Genomic DNA, 18,029 nt, shown 5'->3' on the forward strand with positions numbered 1-18,029 from the left:
CCCTTATCCTTGCTAACCTTTTTATATAAATGTTCAAACATAACATAAAATTGGTTCCCATATACTCAAGCTATCTTTCTTTCACAAAATATTCAACAGCTGAGAGCTCCTTTGCGATCTCAAGCCAATAACCCTTCTTTTTCGTGCTTTTTGTCCTTTTTTATTTTTTTGGTATTACAATTGAAGGGCACCATAGCTTGTGCATACGTCGCCTGTCTGATCGGTTTGGATAACAATCTCATTGTAAAGGCAGGCCAGCTTCAAAAGGGAAAATCAACATACACTCACTGGATATCAAAAGACTATCTCGTCAAAGCTTCACACACATACCCTTGTCAGCAGAAAAGAAAAGCGGGTAGTCAGCTCGTTGGTTTATTATGGACTTTGATTATGACAGCAACCACTTTTCCAATGATATTGAACTAAAGGATGCTAAAGATGAAGACCATGCAAATGCTGTCGAGGACTTGGAATTCAATGGAAATGGTACCAACTGCTTTACGGTCGAGCCACACACAAACATCAACTTCAATTCTGTCGAATGGGGGTACTTGCAAATTGCTCAGCAGTCACTTCACCATCTGGCTTCTCAAAACACTGGACTTGAAATTTCGCCTTCTATATCAAACCATACATTACAGCTGATGAAACCAGCTTTTTCAGCAGAATATGACACTGATAATACCGACCTTCTTGGCATACTTGACAGTCAGAATCCTAGCAATTTTAATCTCCTGGAAAACCAAAATTGTGTCTCAAGTGACAGTCTTTTAAACACATCAACCAGCACGTATAAAGCTAATCATGAATTCACGTTTGAACACCACTTGGACTCGACCTACTGGGAGTGTTTGTTGGAGAAGGAAAATATGCTTCACGATGGCGATGATATATTAAACGTAAACACGTCGGGTAAAGCATATGTTGAGGACAATGACGGAAACAGCAAAGCTAAGAACCTGAAAGATGGCGACATACAATCTGCTGTTTGTTCCACATCTACTATCGAAGATGAGGACTTGATAGATAATTCCTTCCATTATAACCAAGACGACAGCATCATGCAATGTAACTCCAATGATGAGGCAGGAGACCTCTGTCCCGAAGAAGAATGTGTGTGGGATGAACGACTATCGTATGAAGGTCAAGCCCATACCGAGAGGGGAGCCAATTTTTTTAGTGATCCAATAGCTCTACAGCTTCTGGTAGCTCTGCCACGAAGGACTCGGGCAATAGTTCAGCCGAGGACAAGTGGCGAAAAGTATATAACGACCCTGATTTACGAATGGCCTGACGATGAAACAACTGGATCTACACAGTTTTACAACAAAATGAAGATACGATTGTCGACCTTGGAGCCGAAATGTGTTAGTGATGCAGTGTTGAAGACAGTACGAGCAGAATTTGTAATTCAAGACTTGTTTTTGAATGGGCAGTCTCCTCCAAGTCCAGAAATTCCAGAACTGATAAAAAAGCGATCTGATAAAGATGTTGAATGGACGCCGTTGTCAGTTTACAAGGCATATACTAATATCAAGTCGCCAACCAATGGTAAAGAGTCTTATAATAGGTTGGTTCCTTATTCCTCCTGTATAGGCACCTTGAACTACAGGCCGAAGGACCACGCTGCTTGGAAAAGGGCTCCCAACAGGCGTCAATAATTCAGCCCACAGACGCTTGAAATGGCCAAATCAATAAAGGGATCAGCGAAAATTAATATACATAATTTAATTTCTCAGGGTAGTCTAGGTGGTTTAACTCTTACTTCTATATGTAGTCGCATACAATTCTCTGATAACTAACTAGTGCCTGATTAATAATTACACACCACAATCGGGTGCAAAATCAGAAGCATCCGAAACCGGGGGCGCGGGGACGAAAAAAAGATCGAAAAAAATGTATTTTACCGCGGTGCTAATAAAGATGGAGAGCATATACAAATTCACAATGTATCCTAGGTTTCGTAATAAACAACATGTATTACACCATATTCCAAATCTCATGTGCGTTTTCTTTAATTATAGCTGTTTGTTGGGAGAGTCAAATAGATTCATAAATTATTGCTGACTCATTAGCCGCGTTGCTCGATAAAACAAGAGTACTCTTTGTGCAATAATTGATGTTTTATTGGTTATTGCACGTGCCGTCGAGTAATCAGAAATGATACTGCATATAACTCACTCATTTTTTGTCTCCATAAATTAAAAATTTAATCAAAGTAAGATGCAGTTATTATGATTGCAAATTTTTCTTCCTTTTCAAACCTATAGTTTGAGTTTGTTCATTTGTTACTTTCAAAACTACTAGCTGCAGTTCCTCATTACACTTTGCATTTTAGACTTACGTATCCAAAAGCATCCACGATTTTATATTGGCTGAGAAGTGTCCGCAAAAATGAGTTTGAGCAAAGAAGAATCTATTGCAAGAACAATCAGCCTAGTTGATGGAATCAACTTTGTTACCCAGCCAGCAAAGTCGGTTGAGTCACCATTTGCAAAGTTGGTATCAAATGCGAACAAGCTTATTCGCTCAAATGATCCATACGCATTGGTAGAGAATTTTTTGTTGGATAGAGATAACCAAAGACACGATAGAGGAGATGAAGAATCAGAAGAACAAGAGCTTGACACTGTTACCGTGACAACAGATTCTGAAACCTTGTTGAAGAACTTGCCCTTTTTGTCGGCATCATCGTTTAAAAACAACAAAGTTGTCAACCATGTCGAAATACATAACTCAGACTTCACGGTTGTTACCAGTTTGAAAGACTTGAAGTTTCCAATATTAATATCACAGAGTCCACGTGAAACCTACCAATTTGCCAATTTGGCATACAACTTATCGGAGAAATTGAATACATCTATTTTCCACTTTTACGTCTCAGACGCAACGTATAAGTCGAGTGAATCTATCAAACCATCTGAGGGTATATTTTTGAAAGACTTGAATGAGTTGTCTTTTGACAAAGTGTTAGCTGAGTTTGATGTTCAACCTTTTGAAGTTGCCAGCAAAATACAAAAGCAGAAGGATGCTATTCTTTATCTTGGTCAATTGGACGATGCTTTATTAGAGGCTGCTACCAAAGCTGGTGTTTTGTTGATTAGCATTAGGGTATATCAACCATTTTCCCTCGCGCGCTTACTTAAAATCGTACCTGACCATGTTGAAACGCTCACCATTGTACAACAAGCAAACACTGGCTTTTCGCAATTTTCTCCATTGCTCCTTGATTTTTTTGCCGAATACGCAGAGCACCAAACTTTGAAAAACTTTACAAAAATTGTGTCTGCTACTTTTAGCCCTGTGATAAACTATACCGGTGCTTTGATCAAACTTGTTTCAAACGTCCAATCAGATAAACCTTCTCAAAATTTGTTCTACGGTGAATCTAAAGACTCCAGTTTGGGAAATAAGACCGCCAACAAGCAACATCAAGAATACGACAAGGCTGTGTCAGAGGCTCATAATTTGGAACAGGCTTATTCGAAAATCTTGCAGCAAGTCAACGACACTAATTTGAAGATTTTGAATGAGTATCAAGCCGATAATATTGGGTTGGAGACTAACCCTGAATATGGTTTCGGAGCATTCTTGCATGACCAGGAACAACAAGAGAATTTGACCAGCTTGGTACAAGTCGCTTTGAAGGAGAATAAATTCAAAACAAAAGATAACAGTAAATTGATTGACTTGTTGTCTCAATGGTTAGTACAATTGCAGGAGAATGGTGAAGTCGAAAGTAGGATACCACTTGAAGCTATTGAGTTATTGAAGACAGATGAATCGTCAACCACTTCGAGAGAACTTCTTGCATTGTCAACTTACTTCACCACCAATAGTAATTGGCTTATAGGGTCGGATGCCTGGTCCTTTGACTTGGGCTCATCAGGTGTCCACAGTGTTATCACTTCTGGTAAAAACATTAACATGTTGATCATTGATTCTGAACCATATGAAGAAAAGTCTTCAGACAAAACTATCAATGGGTTTAGAAAGAAAGATGTTGGTTTGTACGCCATGAACCATGGAGATTGTTATGTTGCATCGGTGGCAGTGTACTCTTCGTATACACAAGTATTGCAAGCATTTATTGAAGCCGAAAAGTTTAATGGACCATCGGTAGTTTTAGCCTACTTACCATACCACAATGAATCAGATAATACATTGGCCGTCTTGCAGGAAACCAAGAAAGCTGTTGATACCGGTTACTGGCCATTGTATAGATACGATCCAAATGCGGCAAAGGAAACTGACGTTTTTAAATTGGATTCATCGAATTTGAGAAAACAATTGAAGGAATTTTTGGACAAGGAAAACAAGTTGACCTTGTTGGCTTCTAAGGACCCCTTGTTGTCAAGAAACTTGACCGCAAATGCCAACACTGAGGCTAAACTCAAGCAAGCAAAAATTGCTGATGAGTCTTATGCTATGTTGTTGCAGGGCTTGTCTGGTCCTCCATTAACAATCGCTTTTGCATCCGATGGTGGAAATGCAGAAGGCTTGGCTAAGAAAATCAACAGACAAGCCTTGGGAAGAGGATTGAAAGCAAATGTGTTAGCCATGGATGATATCTCAATGGAAGACTTGCCAAACGAAACCAACGTTATTTTTGTCACATCGACTTCGGGTCAAGGTGAGTTTCCAGGTAATGGTAAACAGTTTTGGGACGGCCTTAAAAATTCAAACGCCTTGGATCTTTCTGGTGTTAAGTTTTCAGTGTTTGGTTTGGGTGATTCAGAATATTGGCCAAGAAAGGAAGATAAGCATTACTACAATAAACCTGGTAAAGATTTGCACGCCAAACTTAAATTGTATGGTGGTGTTGAATTGGCTGAGATTGGATTGGGAGATGATCAAGATGCTGATGGATTCTCTACTGGTTTTAATGAATGGATTCCAAAGATTTGGGCTGCATTGGGTGTTGACAATGTTGAAGGTGTTGAAGAACCAAAGCCAATCACTAATGAAGATATGAAGATTGGTTCTGATTATCTCAGAGGGACTATTGCCGAAGGTTTGCAAGACGAATCAACTGGTTCAATTTGCGCCGTTGACCAACAATTAACCAAGTTTCATGGTATCTATATGCAAGATGACCGTGATGTGAGAGACGAACGTAAGGCCAAAGGTCTTGAGCCGGCATACGCTTTTATGGTTCGTGTAAGATTGCCAGGTGGTATTGCCAATCCGAAACAATACTTGAAGATGGACGAATTGGCCGATGAAAGAGGTAACGGTACGTTGAAGTTGACAACTAGAGCCACTTTTCAACTTCATGGTGTTGTCAAACACGATTTGAAACCGGCAATCAGAGGTATGAATGCTGCTTTAATGGACACTTTGGCTGCATGTGGTGATGTCAATAGAAATGTGATGGTGTCTGCATTGCCAAACAATGCTAAAGTACATGGACAAGTTTCTGCCACTGGTACATTGATATCAAACCACTTGTTGCCAAGTACAACAGCATACCACGAAATCTGGTTGGAAGGTGAAATGCCTTCTGATAAGGCTGGTGATAGAGAGGCTTGGGAAAACCGTAAAGAAGGCCCAACAAAGAAGAAAACCTTGGTTGCTGGTAATGTTTTGGCTGATGTCGAACCATTGTACGGTGTAACCTACTTGCCAAGAAAATTCAAGATTGTTATTACAGTCCCTCCTTATAATGATGTTGATGTGTATGCCCATGATATTGGATTGATTGCAATTGTTGAAGATGATATTGTAATAGGTTACAATGTGTTAGTTGGTGGTGGTATGGGTACTACTCACAATAACAAAAAGACCTACCCAAGAACTGGTTCCATGTTTGGTTATATTCCAAGAGATCAAATCCACATTGCTTGTGAGAAGATTATGTTAGTTCAAAGAGATTTTGGTGACAGAACAAACAGAAAGCATGCTAGATTGAAGTACACAATCGATGACTTGGGTGTTGAGGTATTCAAGTCCAAGGTTGAGGACTTGTTGGGATACAAGTTTGAGGAACCAAAGCCATTCAAGATTGAAAACAATGTTGATCATTTTGGATGGTGTAAGGATGAATTGGGATGCAATCACTTTACCGCTTTCATTGAGAATGGTAGGATTGAAGATACCCCGGAATTGCCACAAAAGACAGGTTTGCGTAAAATTGCTCAATACTTGCAGGACAACAAGAAGTCGGGAGAGTTTAGACTAACTGGTAATCAGCATTTGCTTATTTCCAACATCAAGGATGAAGATTTGCAAGACGTGAAGAACTTGTTGGCAAAATACAAATTGGACAATACTGAGTTTTCAGCATTGAGATTGTCTTCAGCTGCCTGTGTTGCTTTCCCAACTTGTGGTTTGGCCATGGCTGAGTCAGAAAGGTATTTGCCCCAATTGATCACCAAATTAGAGGAGGCTTTAGAAGATTATGGATTGAGACACGACTCTGTGGTTATGAGGATGACAGGTTGTCCAAATGGTTGTGCTAGACCATGGGTTGCAGAAGTGGCCTTAGTTGGTAAAGCATATGGCGCTTACAACTTGATGTTGGGTGGAGGACACCACGGACAGAGATTGAATAAGATTTACAGATACTCGATCAAAGAAGATGAAATTTTGACAATCTTGAAAGACTTATTCAAGAGGTGGAGTAAGGAGAGAAACGATGGAGAACCTTTTGGTGATTGGTGTATTAGAGCAGGTATCATTCAAGAAACTACGGAAGGTAAGTTTTTCCACGAGGGTATTCCTGAAGATGCATAGTGTATATTATTTATTAAATGAACTATTAGATGTTATACGGAATTCGTAGATTGCACTGTGATGACCATCGCTCTTGAGAGAGACTTTGCCAGCAAGATCAAGAGTAAGAAGCTCGCCACTGTCTACAGATCATAGGTTTTAATCACTCTGCTCAGGTAATATGCCGGCAAACAAATTGCACATCGCATTAAGCTAATTTCTGTTTAACCAAATTCATTTTCAATTCCTGAATGTCCTTTATCAAGCTTCTGGCTTCCAATTTTTTTTGCCTCTCTACTTGAAGCACATCCTTCAATGTAACCTGACGCAACGACACACTAACCCTGTTCAATCGCCGTATAACCTTTTGATAGGTTTGTTGAGTAGCCTTATTAAGAACCTCTTCATTCTGCTTCACTATCCGAGATCGTTCTAGCTTCAAGTGGCTGATCAAAGCTTGCTTCTGTTGTCTTGTGTACGCCATTATTGCTTCATACTAAGTTTGGGTAATTCAAGCTGATTTCCATGTTATTTCGTGTAGAGACATTTTTTTGTGTGGCAAAAAAAAAATCCGAAAAAACATCAACGGAAACCAAACTCAGCACTGTTCAACCACAAGTTGTTGCAATAAACTAATCAACCCTGCATTCAAAATGGTCCTCGAAGCTACAATGATTGCCATAGATAACTCCGAATATATGAGAAATGGAGATTATCTAACTACGAGATATGACGCACAATTGACTGCCACTGAATTTATTTTCCAGAACAAGATCAATTCCAATCCTGAAAACACCGTAGGGTTATTGGCCTACGGAGGTACAGGTCCGCAGGTGTTGAGTACGTTAACCACTGACTTTGGTAAGATATTATCTGGCGTTCATGAGACTAAGATCTCTGGTGAGAATCATTTCAGTAATGGGGTAGAAGTTGCTGCATTAGCCTTGAAACACCGTCAAAACAAAGTGCAACACCAAAGGATCATAATATTCGTTGGATCTCCCATAAAAGAGGAAGACAAGGAGTTAGAGAAGCTTGCAAAGAAGATGAAAAAGAACAATGTGGCAGTTGACATTATAAACTTTGGTGAAGAAAATGTGAATACTAGCAAGTTGGAGAAATTTCATTCCACCGTAAACAACCACGACAGTTCACACTTGGTTACAATTCCACCTGGACCAAGGTTGTTATATGAGGTTGTTGCTACGTCACCGATTTTGGTAGAAGATGGTGCATTTAGCGGTGCAGGTGGTGAGCAAGACTTTTTCGGTGGCGGTGTTGCTGGTGCAGGAGACATTATTGACCCTAACATGGATCCAGATTTGGCTTTGGCATTGAGGTTGTCTTTAGAAGAGGAGAAGGCGAGACAAGAGAGGGAAGCTGCCGAGAAGGCTAAAAGTGAAGGCGGAAGTAGTGACAAACCTGAAGACTCGAAAAAGGACGATGGTGATAAGGACGGTGGAGACCAGGACGTCAAAATGGAGGATTCTAAATAGAGTAGTAGCTATAAAGTGATTCATACGTTGAGCTTCAACCGTTATCTTTATTTTGCCTCATTCTTTTGTCGCCTGAGTTAGACTCTATACTTGGTTGCAAAAACAAACACCCATAAAAAAAAACGAGGGGAATTAACCCCACTACTTCCTTCTACGCAAATTGGCAACAATAATACGTCTTTCTCGAAATTATCGTCATGCGAAGAAGTAATATCGTTCAAGATCAAACCCCATCAAGAAGACCGATGGTCAACACGAAAATTACCATTGTTTCCGCTCCAAATCAACACATTTCCGTATCATACCAAAAAAACCAAATTAGGCAAATCAATGGTATCCCTGAGAAGTTCATACCATCGAGCAACGAGCTAGTTGTTAAACCCATACAACTGACTAAGTCACATTTCATTGATGCTTATTCAAAGGTAAGTAGAACACTCAGCTCGATTTGCGCTTAAACCTTACTAACGAAGTTATCAATAGGGAAAATGGAATCTTTCGAAAGTCCCTTGCCCTCCATTTATGGAGGATTTAGGGTATATGAAACCACCAGAGAGTTTTGATGAGATATCAAGATTGGATGCCGTTTCCAAATACAAGGATTTGGAACATTGGGGTAGCTCTAAGTTTTTCAACAAGCTATTGGCCAGATTGAAGAGAGAGTTCAAGGTAAGCGGCGTGTCAATTTCATTGATTGATAATCTGAAGTGTTATTACAAGTTTGAAACATGTTTAGGGATCGCCACTATTCCCCGGTGTGTTGCGATAGACTCTCATGCTTTATTATCAAATGGATATTTTCTATTATTAGATGCGTCTCAAGATTGGAGAACCCGAACGAATCCATTAGTTGCTGGCTCACCATATATAAAGTTCTACTGTGGCGTGCCCTTGATGAGCGACGACGCAGGCGTAATTGGGATTTTAGCCATTTTTGACAATCAGTCTAGAATTGGATTTAATGATCAATCGTTTAAGAATTTATGCTCCTACAGAGATGAAATTATGACTTATTTGAACCAGCCTTTTGGAACTGAATGTCACCCACCTGATCGTGGAATTGCTGATTCTTTACTTTTATACGGAAATAAAACGAAACTGGACTCTTTGGAGGAGTTAATGAAGGAATTGGGAAGACCAACAACGAACAAGTCGTCTCTAGTTTATGAAAAAGATGGTTCAGGAGGGCCATATAACCAAAATCAGAATATCCGCTTCTACGCTTTCAGTAAGAAGATTAAAAGAGGTTCTTCAACTAACGAGTCAGAGGAAAAGAAAAAGAAGAAGAATGCCCAACGAGGAGAGTTTTCCAGTCTTCGAATCTCGGGACACCATCTGAAAACTCCCCCCTCTGCAGATTCTATCGACGATAAGAAAATGTGGCACATGCTTTTCAAAGTTGGTTCCTTGAAAAAAGCAGCCACCTTATTGGCCAACTTGCTTTCTGCATCATTTGATTACGACTTGGTTTACATCCTAGAGATAAGAGTAGCTGAAAAATGCCGCATTTTGAATGAATATTTCCCTCCAGGTTTGGACAAAGCTAATTTAGACCTGTTTAAATTTGCAAGCAAACTTGTCAAATCAAGAAAATCACCAGATGAGTTCATGACAAGATTAGTTGGTCACCATAATCAAGGAAGCCCAAGTTTGATATCGCAGAACAAGATTGAACAATTTTATCAAGATTCAATACATTATAAAGCTTTTATATCTGAGTTTGGATTGGAGTATACAAACATCAATCGTGATACAGTCTACAATCATGGTCTATTGATGCCTTTTTTTAGACACGATTCGAAATTAGTGAGAAGCAATGAAACTAAAAAAGATAAAAATGCCAAATATGTCGACTTGTATTTGAGAAGTGGCGGATTTCTAGTTGCATTATTTGCAGACAAAATCAAACCAGTTGATAGCGAAATGGTGTCTGCTATATTCGACCACGCGTGTACATATAGAAAGATATATATCAGCTCTCAATGATTAAACTTTTTTCAAGGATCGACTTGTCTCATTAACTCTAGAGCAAGATCTTCATCCTCTTCTTCTGCTTCCTCGCGTTGATACAGCTCTTCATCATTATTTGCTATTTGAGGAGCAGTCTTTGAGGGCTTTCCAAAGAATGCGGCAACCTCGTCGTCTTCCAAATCATCCCACCCATCTTCTGCTGGATCGTTTGTCGTTCCTATGGTTTCTGTTCTATTAGGCTCACCATTCAGGTCTTGACGTGTTGAATCGGATGTAGCTCCAATACGCATAAAATCCCATCCTGTATCATCGTCATCATCGTTTGCAGTTATCGCTGTTGGTCTTAGTTCCGTGATATTATCACCTTCCATTTGTGAGTTGGTATTATCCTCTGTATGTGCCTCTTCACTTGCTCTGCTAACTTCATTTTCATCGATGATTCCCCTTTCAACTTTAAGTTTGTAAATCTCTTTCTCAATCAATTCGCGTCTATACAAACGCAACTGCGAAGATTTATGGCCCAATGATCTAACAAGATATGCACAATCTTTAAAGTTTGCTTTGGGAAACATACCGTGGCACCATAATTGATAAAACTGCAAAATTGATACTAAATTGTTGTATTCATGATCGTGTTTGAGCTGTGGTGAAGGTTTGTAATTGGGCTGCACTGCAAGTTTCTCCTTTTCTTGTTTGTAAAACTCCTTGTCATTTTTCTCAATAATCCGAAGTAACCTTCGTTGGTTCTTTAGCAAATATGGTAAACCTCGTGGGTTATGCAAGAGCCTTTCGTCGTCAATCTTGGCAATCTTCTTTCTAGTTTTGAGCTTTAAAGGCTCGTCGATTCCAAGAAGTGCGGGATCATCTAGCAAGTTGTTGCCATTGTTGGAAGCGTTTTGTTCCAACACATCCTCTGTTGCATGACTATTCGAAGACATAATGAGCTTTGCCAGTGTAGGTTGTTTACACCTCTATACTTCTCGGGGTGAAGATTTTATAAATTCTCGCGTAACGCGTTTTAATGCTGCGTTAGAACTTTCATGATTTCATGGTAGCTCTATCCCATCTCTCGAGCCATTCGCTTTGCTCCAAAGAAAATGTATTCAGTTGAATATCTCCCCAGGCTAAACCAGTTGTCCGTTGAAATAGAAGATGCAGCTTTTGATGCTATCACTGGTGTAGGACTAGAGGAGGAAGGGAGGATTATTACTATTGCCGTGAAAGGACAGGACCCCATTAAGGTTAAATGTCCCTTAGCTATAGAAAGGGTGTCCCCACTAAGTTTAAAAGTTCAAAATGACAGGCTTCTCATCTCCTTGAAAACTCATTCGCAAATGGATATGAAAGTGGCAAATGATCTGTGCGATGGACCCGATAAATGGTCCTGTGGGTGGCTAAACCAACGTACTTCGAAGACAGGCTCCAAAAACGAATTTCAATTTAGATGCAGCAATTGTCAAAACCAGCTAATCGACTCATTAGAATTCATATTCAAAGACATGCCGGGTGATTACTGGTATGAGCTTATGGATTTCTGGCATTGCCATAAACCGGAGAATAAACAGCCTACGGATAAAAATTACGGGGTTTTGAAACCGAAGGACGATAAAACTATAGTCATTGGCTCGTTCTATCTTTTACAAATTGTCAACCAGTCCTTAAAATTAAAAGGGGACGGTGATGAAGCTTTTTATTTTTGTGAGAATTGTCACCAACCTGTTGGTGATAAATTTCAAAACGTGATACGATTGTTCAAGTGGAAGTTAAGCCTTACTTACACGACAGGAAATGGGGAAGCAATTTCCACATACGACCCACTCCTTTATGCTGTTAATCTATTCGTTACCAAAATACAGTCACTGGCTGTGAGAAAATTTGTCGTAGATGTTGAGGGAGAGGATAATGTGTATTTGTGGATACTCAATACAGATGTCGATGTCACTGTAAACGGTCGTATACTCCCAAAGTGCTTAAAAGTATGGTGGTTTTCGGGTAAAATTACGGCCAATGCTGTCAACAGTTACGAGCATACTGAAATTCCATACAAGGAGGTGATGGATAAGCTCTTGGCAGCATTGCGAGATAACACGATAAACTCTAGTATTAATGTTGGTTCTATAAATTATCAAGTTAGTTACATACCGACTATAATTCCCACATAATACTTATTTTTCTAATACCTCCTTCACAATAGGAACTACCTGCTTCCGGGTTGCGGTCACTTTCTTTTGATTATAAATCTTCAAATGGGACCCACTGTCATTAACACCATTTGTTAATGAGCTAATTGCCTCGCTCCTATACAAGTCTGTGCTTAGTTCTAGTTGTTGCCAAACTAATTGATACAATTCAGCGTACTTTTCATTCTGCCCTTCGTAGTAGTAACAAAACTCCCTAGTATAGATGCCGGTATCTTTCTGCGTAAAAGATGCAGTTATTACCAACAACTCAATCTGGTTCGCTTTTAATGTCCTTGAAAGATCATCTTTGATGTCTTGGATGGAAAATTTATTTGCGATCCACAGCAATGGCTTGCTGATGGAGCTGAAACCTACTCTGTCATCGTGGAGGAACTTGAATTGCTTGTAATCCTTTCTCAAAATATCTGCAAAACTAAATCCACTTATATCTTTCTTTGCTGTTTTCAAAGTTTTGTAGAAATCATTATAGTTCGATTGTGCAGTGAAATTGACAGTGTCACTAGCCAAGACTTTCTTGTAAAACTCGAAAGCTTTAATGTCGGGATCTTCAACTTTCTGTGTCATGTTGGAAGTATCAATCAACAAAGGACCTAACAGCAACTCGATAACATCCTTGTTGCTTTCCCAAAATTCCTCTTGTCCCGCCGCTAAATCATGGAAATAGTGGAAGACTAAAGTCGAATTTGAGCCACATGTTCTAATAATTCTAGGATTGGCATTCTCAAAATGACCTTCGTCCGCATGGTGGTCAATGATTGCCTCCACATTTACTTGGCCTCCATCAAAGCCTTTGTTGATTTCAACACCTTGTAGTCCATTGTGGTCAACCAAAGACAAATCAATTGAAGTGCTCTTGTCCAAAAATTTGTCGAAATCTTCAACAAAGTACAAGAGGTCCTCAGTAATATTGTGGTACAGCAAAAGCTTGTTGATATCTCTTCGTAAAGCAAAATCCTCCCTGGGTATATCAATCAATGGAATTATGTACTCGTTTGGGGTTTTAAGAGAGTACGTCAAGTATGCAAAGGTGATGGCTGACACAACCGAGTCCATATCAGCCGATTGGTTACCGGTGACAATCCTGTACGGAGTCTTGAAAGTTCTCAGGCTCAATGCCTGTTTCAAGTTTACCAAGTAAGATCTAAGTGACATTTGCTATGGTGTGGATGGGGTGTGAATTGGGACTCTGCACGGTTGGATCTGCTTTGGGGCACATGCCACGGCAAAGACAAAAAAATTGTTCATCTAAATTATTACACAAAATCTGGTAAGAGAATGCAAAAGTAGATGGCTCTTAGGGCTTCAGTGACTACATCATCATTGTAAATACAAGTAATATTTCTGTAATCGCAAACAACTCTACTAAACGTTCAGATCTCTACACACTCATGTTGATTACTTAGCGTAGTGCAACTTGATATCTAACCACTGTCTTGCTCTTACCTCAGCTGGGGTCAAGGAAACATCACCATAGGTAATTGGTCTAAAGTAGAAAAAGAACCATATGATACCAATGGAGGCAGTACCGACCAAAAATGTCATCTTGATCTTTTTGCGTTTTTGGTCAACATTGGTAGCATCTGTTGAGTTGTTTGAACAAATGAAGTCGACCAATCCCCCAGCAAATAAAGCGGCTATCAAATGAGCAGGCAAGTAGTGGTGCAAGAATTTTTGACGATTCATCAAGTAGAATGGAAAGTAATGGGCGCACCAGCCAATAAACAAGAAACCAAGTGTGTTGTATAGTCTTGATCTGGCCTTTTTACTCAACAAATGGTAATCCCTTCTGATTGTGAACTGATCAGCCAAAATTATACCGACGTAAATCGACAACAAGCAAACTTCCAACCAGAAACCAATCACATTTCCTACAAAGAAGATTTGCTTCTTAGTATCGTTATCATTGAAAAACGACACCCCACTCAATGCTAGTGGCCATGAGTCGGGTTGTGATGCAAATGGATGCGTTGAACTAAGTTGGTTGTTGTGGTGGAACATTAAGCCTTGCAATTCCCACCATTTCTTCAAAAATGGAATTGATTTGATCTTCTTTGGCACATATTTACTCCTAGGATCAGACTCCGCCAAACTGGTAATCGAGTCGAATGTCCAAACATTCTCTTTGCTCTTTATGTTTTTGTTACCACTCACTTCTTGCTGATTGAAACCCCACTCAGGCAATAATTCGTCATCGTGGGTCCACATAGCAACAACCGTATCCATGTGCAAAACTCTCAATGAAGTTGCCAAAGTCTTTATTTGCTTTCTTTGATTTTGTTTCTTGGGCGATGATCCTGGAACATCGAGCTTCAATCTAAACAAAGTTTCATTGTACCTCTGTTCAGCATAGTCGTCAAAAACCACAATGAACTCTTCATTTGTTGCTTTTAAAGGAGAAGCAACATCGTGAGTCAAAAGAAAACCGCCAGTTCCCACATGTTTAAACCTAACAACGTCGTTGGTATAAACATCCTTTCCCGCTTTTCCGTCATCTTGCGCAGCTACAGGAATAACCTCCCACTGGTTGTTTGGATCTGCAGACGCATTTTCACTGTCAACACAGGTAACTTGCTGTTTGTTTGACGAGATTCTTCCATCTTCATAACGTAAAGGATACACATGTTCATGTGAGTGTAAGAATGCACCAGTTTCCTTGTGTTTGATTGTTATTTGGTCATAATATTGAACCTGTTTGGAATGTCTGGCTAATGGAGATTCTTGCAACGTTTCTTGGAAGTCGGAGGACATGAAACTGTCTCCTGGACCAGACTTTGTTAATATAGCAAAGTGAATGTAGAACCAGGTCAAGTAAATAATGAATGGGATAATGATCAAAGCCCATAATCTCGCAAAAAAGTGTTTACTAAACTGTTGCAAAGTTAATCCCTTTTTATAGTCCAACAAGATCCACAATTCATGACAAACAGCAATACCAACTGTAAAATATGTGAAAACCCCAACATACTTGGTCGAAATGACGCAAGACAATGAAACTCCTGTAGCTAATAGCCAAGTCCACCATTTTTCACTAAATGGCTGTTTCCTAAACGTTGAAAACTTGCAATAACTGAACATAGTCAATGCAACACTTAATATTAAGGTTGCATCCAACAAAATCAATCTGCTATCCACTACTTGAGCATTGTCAAAGCAAACAATGATACCAGAGAACAAACAGGCAGTGACACTAAATCCCAATGTTTTCATGGTCAAAAACATGATTGGCACAACGGCTGTTCCTTGGATAGCCAGCAAACTTCTATATGCGATGTAAGGGACATTGTTTTCAATATAGGAGTCTCCAATAGCATCAAACTTGAAACGACCATTGTAGCCAATTAACCACCCCACAAACGCAATCAACAACTTGGCAAAAGGTGGGTGTAGATCAAAAAAGTATGTGCGTTCCAAGTAATACGAAGCAAATTTTCCAAAGTGAACTTCATCAAAGACAACTTTGTTGGGGGTACCCAATTTAACGAACCTGACGTAGAATGCAAGGGCAGTGACAATAGATAATGCTATCCAATACTTGTATTCAGGCTCACTTTCGGCTGGTGTCTCGAATGCATTTACTTCTTTAGTAGCCTGATTTTTCTTTTTCGCGTTGCTGCTGTGTTCAATAACTGGAATATCGGCCACTGTCTCAGAGGCCGCTTGGGCCCTCTTTCCAGTACCTGTCCTTTTCTTAACTGATTGGGACATTTACCTGTACAATTGATATGAAATTTAAATCAAAGCAAATGACGCTCTTGAACTTCAGTTTATAGTATCAATTGGTCTTGAATGGCTTGATAACCGTGTAGAAGGTAGTAGTTTGACCGAAATGGTTAGCTAACGATCCGAATATTTTGAACAGCGATTGGATCTGAAAAATAAAATTTGAACAAATGTAAACCAAAGCACAAAAACACGTCAGCCTTTAACGCTGTTTTACTGAGGCAATGCACGACTCAATGAAACTGTACAGCACCCATTTCAAAAGCCTTGCTAATGTCAAATTTGAAAATTCTACAGAGATGCTTGAACCAATAACACACTTTCTTTTTTCGCAAAAGCGTTCTATTCTACAGCTGGTGCAATATTACTTTACTAAAAGTTGATCTGAGTCTATACATAAAGCGAAACATACATCCTATTCTGTCACAGCTGAATCTGCTTGCATCACCAGCCGTGATCAAACAACATGCTTACACTTTCTCCATTATTAATCCGTCTAATTGCCTCGGCAAATATTCTGCTGACATCCAAAACCTCCATCCGGTCTTTCAAGATTGCCACATTTTCACTCTGAGGAACGGAGTTTGTCGTGACAACTTTGTCTATTTGACTCATTCTGATTCTATTGATAGCGTCCCCACTGAATATTCCATGTGTGACTAAAGCGTAAACATACTTGGCTCCTTCGTCCTTGAGTAGTTTTGCCGCCCTTGTGATTGTGTACGAAGTATCCACCAAATCATCAATCAAAACACAAACTTTATCCTTGACGTCACCAACTAACATGGTTGTAGCCACCATCTTGGGAGTATTCTGGTGATATGGAGATTGAGGAGTGGCGGTGGTTTGTGTCAAATCCGAAGTTAAAAAGGTACTGCTCGTCGAGGATGGTGTCTGTGGTGGTCCTTTGGGCAATTTGGCTCTTCTTTCTTTGTGAATAAGAGCAAATGTGCATCCAATAGAGTCGGCAATGGCTGTAGCACGTTTGGCTCCTCCGGAATCTGGACTCACAATCACACATTCACGGTAATTAGGTATGTAGTCGGTAATGTAGCGTTTCATTATCGGTCTTGAGTGCAAGTTATCAACTGGTATGTTGAAAAACCCCTGGAATTGCGGATCATGCAAGTCCATGGTAATTACTCTATCAGCACCAGCGGTGGTGAGTAAATTAGCGATCAATGTTCCGTTAGGCGAGATCCATTGTTTGTATCCACTGTCAGTCTTTCCTTGAGCATCGATCTGGGGCAAAAAATGTGTTGCTGCAGAATTGGTAATCACTGATTTCGGAGTATATCTTGCTGGCTGGGGATGCTTTATCTTATCCATTCTAGGATTCTCTTTGTTTATATTCCCGGTGTTGACATTGGTTTCACCAGCATTATTAAAAAAGTCTCTGTTGTCATTTTTAGACAACGGCTTTGGAGTACTTGGTGCACTTTCAAAGGTGTAAGTTTCCTTTGTTGTTGAGACACTGGGGGCCCCCGTGCTATTAGGCATGAATGGCACATCAGGTTGTCGTGAGTATGGAAACAACGGTAACACTGCTGTCACTCTTTTGGCACTTGCAGTTTTACAAGCCGCTATAGTAATAAGTAGCTCTATGAATGTATCGTTCACATGCCCACATCCACTTTGAACTATGAAGACATCTTTTTCCCTAACACTATCTTTGACAATTATGGAAGTTTCACCGTTGGCAAACTTATGAGAGTCAAGCTCACCGGGTTCAATTGTCAAGTTGCGACAGATTGTCTTTGTAAGGAGAGGATGTGAAGATCCACCAAGCACCACAATATCTCTCATTGTAGCTTGTGTCAGCATAAGATTAAAAACGTGGAGCGATGGAGAAGACCCCAATTTTTTTTTTTTGTTTTTTTTCCCTCCATCACACAGAGTGGATTAGCCAAACAGAGCAAAGGAAGAT

General features: G+C 39.8%; 9 protein-coding genes across 9 annotated transcripts; 5 read left to right on the top strand and 4 right to left on the bottom strand. All coding sequences in view use genetic code 12, as the record gives it.

Annotated features, from left to right (window-relative positions):
• Positions 1–377: 377 nt before the first annotated feature.
• Positions 378–1,661, top strand: FGR12 (Fgr12p; the record flags this gene model as incomplete). The annotated part of the gene is made up of 1 exon (XM_051813498.1): positions 378–1,661. The coding sequence occupies one exon, from the start codon at positions 378–380 to the stop codon at positions 1,659–1,661; it is 1,284 nt and encodes a 427-aa protein (XP_051672880.1).
• A 733-nt stretch (positions 1,662–2,394) lies between these two features.
• Positions 2,395–6,735, top strand: ECM17 (sulfite reductase (NADPH) subunit beta; the record flags this gene model as incomplete). The annotated part of the gene is made up of 1 exon (XM_051813499.1): positions 2,395–6,735. The coding sequence occupies one exon, from the start codon at positions 2,395–2,397 to the stop codon at positions 6,733–6,735; it is 4,341 nt and encodes a 1,446-aa protein (XP_051672881.1).
• A 632-nt stretch (positions 6,736–7,367) lies between these two features.
• On the top strand, positions 7,368–8,210 carry RPN10 (proteasome regulatory particle base subunit; the record flags this gene model as incomplete). The annotated part of the gene is made up of 1 exon (XM_051813500.1): positions 7,368–8,210. One exon carries the CDS (start codon positions 7,368–7,370, stop codon positions 8,208–8,210), a length of 843 nt encoding a protein of 280 aa, XP_051672882.1.
• A 197-nt stretch (positions 8,211–8,407) lies between these two features.
• CANMA_001525 (uncharacterized protein) lies at positions 8,408–10,196 on the top strand (the record flags this gene model as incomplete). Its single annotated transcript, XM_051813501.1, has 2 exons — positions 8,408–8,635; positions 8,694–10,196. The coding sequence occupies 2 exons, from the start codon at positions 8,408–8,410 to the stop codon at positions 10,194–10,196; spliced, it is 1,731 nt and encodes a 576-aa protein (XP_051672883.1).
• An 11-nt stretch (positions 10,197–10,207) lies between these two features.
• On the bottom strand, positions 10,208–11,119 carry CSM3 (Csm3p; the record flags this gene model as incomplete). The annotated part of the gene is made up of 1 exon (XM_051813502.1): positions 10,208–11,119. The coding sequence occupies one exon, from the start codon at positions 11,117–11,119 to the stop codon at positions 10,208–10,210; it is 912 nt and encodes a 303-aa protein (XP_051672884.1).
• Positions 11,120–11,278: 159 nt separating this feature from the next.
• Positions 11,279–12,343, top strand: CANMA_001527 (putative polyadenylation protein; the record flags this gene model as incomplete). The annotated part of the gene is made up of 1 exon (XM_051813503.1): positions 11,279–12,343. One exon carries the CDS (start codon positions 11,279–11,281, stop codon positions 12,341–12,343), a length of 1,065 nt encoding a protein of 354 aa, XP_051672885.1.
• A 3-nt stretch (positions 12,344–12,346) lies between these two features.
• On the bottom strand, positions 12,347–13,534 carry CANMA_001528 (exopolyphosphatase; the record flags this gene model as incomplete). The annotated part of the gene is made up of 1 exon (XM_051813505.1): positions 12,347–13,534. One exon carries the CDS (start codon positions 13,532–13,534, stop codon positions 12,347–12,349), a length of 1,188 nt encoding a protein of 395 aa, XP_051672886.1.
• Positions 13,535–13,777: 243 nt separating this feature from the next.
• On the bottom strand, positions 13,778–16,087 carry PMT4 (dolichyl-phosphate-mannose-protein mannosyltransferase; the record flags this gene model as incomplete). Its single annotated transcript, XM_051813506.1, has 1 exon — positions 13,778–16,087. One exon carries the CDS (start codon positions 16,085–16,087, stop codon positions 13,778–13,780), a length of 2,310 nt encoding a protein of 769 aa, XP_051672887.1.
• A 459-nt stretch (positions 16,088–16,546) lies between these two features.
• Positions 16,547–17,926, bottom strand: PRS5 (ribose phosphate diphosphokinase subunit; the record flags this gene model as incomplete). Its single annotated transcript, XM_051813507.1, has 1 exon — positions 16,547–17,926. One exon carries the CDS (start codon positions 17,924–17,926, stop codon positions 16,547–16,549), a length of 1,380 nt encoding a protein of 459 aa, XP_051672888.1.
• Positions 17,927–18,029: the final 103 nt, after the last annotated feature.

Source organism: Candida margitis, assembly GCF_024628925.1.
Source record: "Candida margitis strain CBS 14175 chromosome Unknown scaffold6, whole genome shotgun sequence".
In the NCBI taxonomy this organism is placed as follows: domain Eukaryota; kingdom Fungi; phylum Ascomycota; class Pichiomycetes; order Serinales; family Debaryomycetaceae; genus Lodderomyces; species Lodderomyces margitis.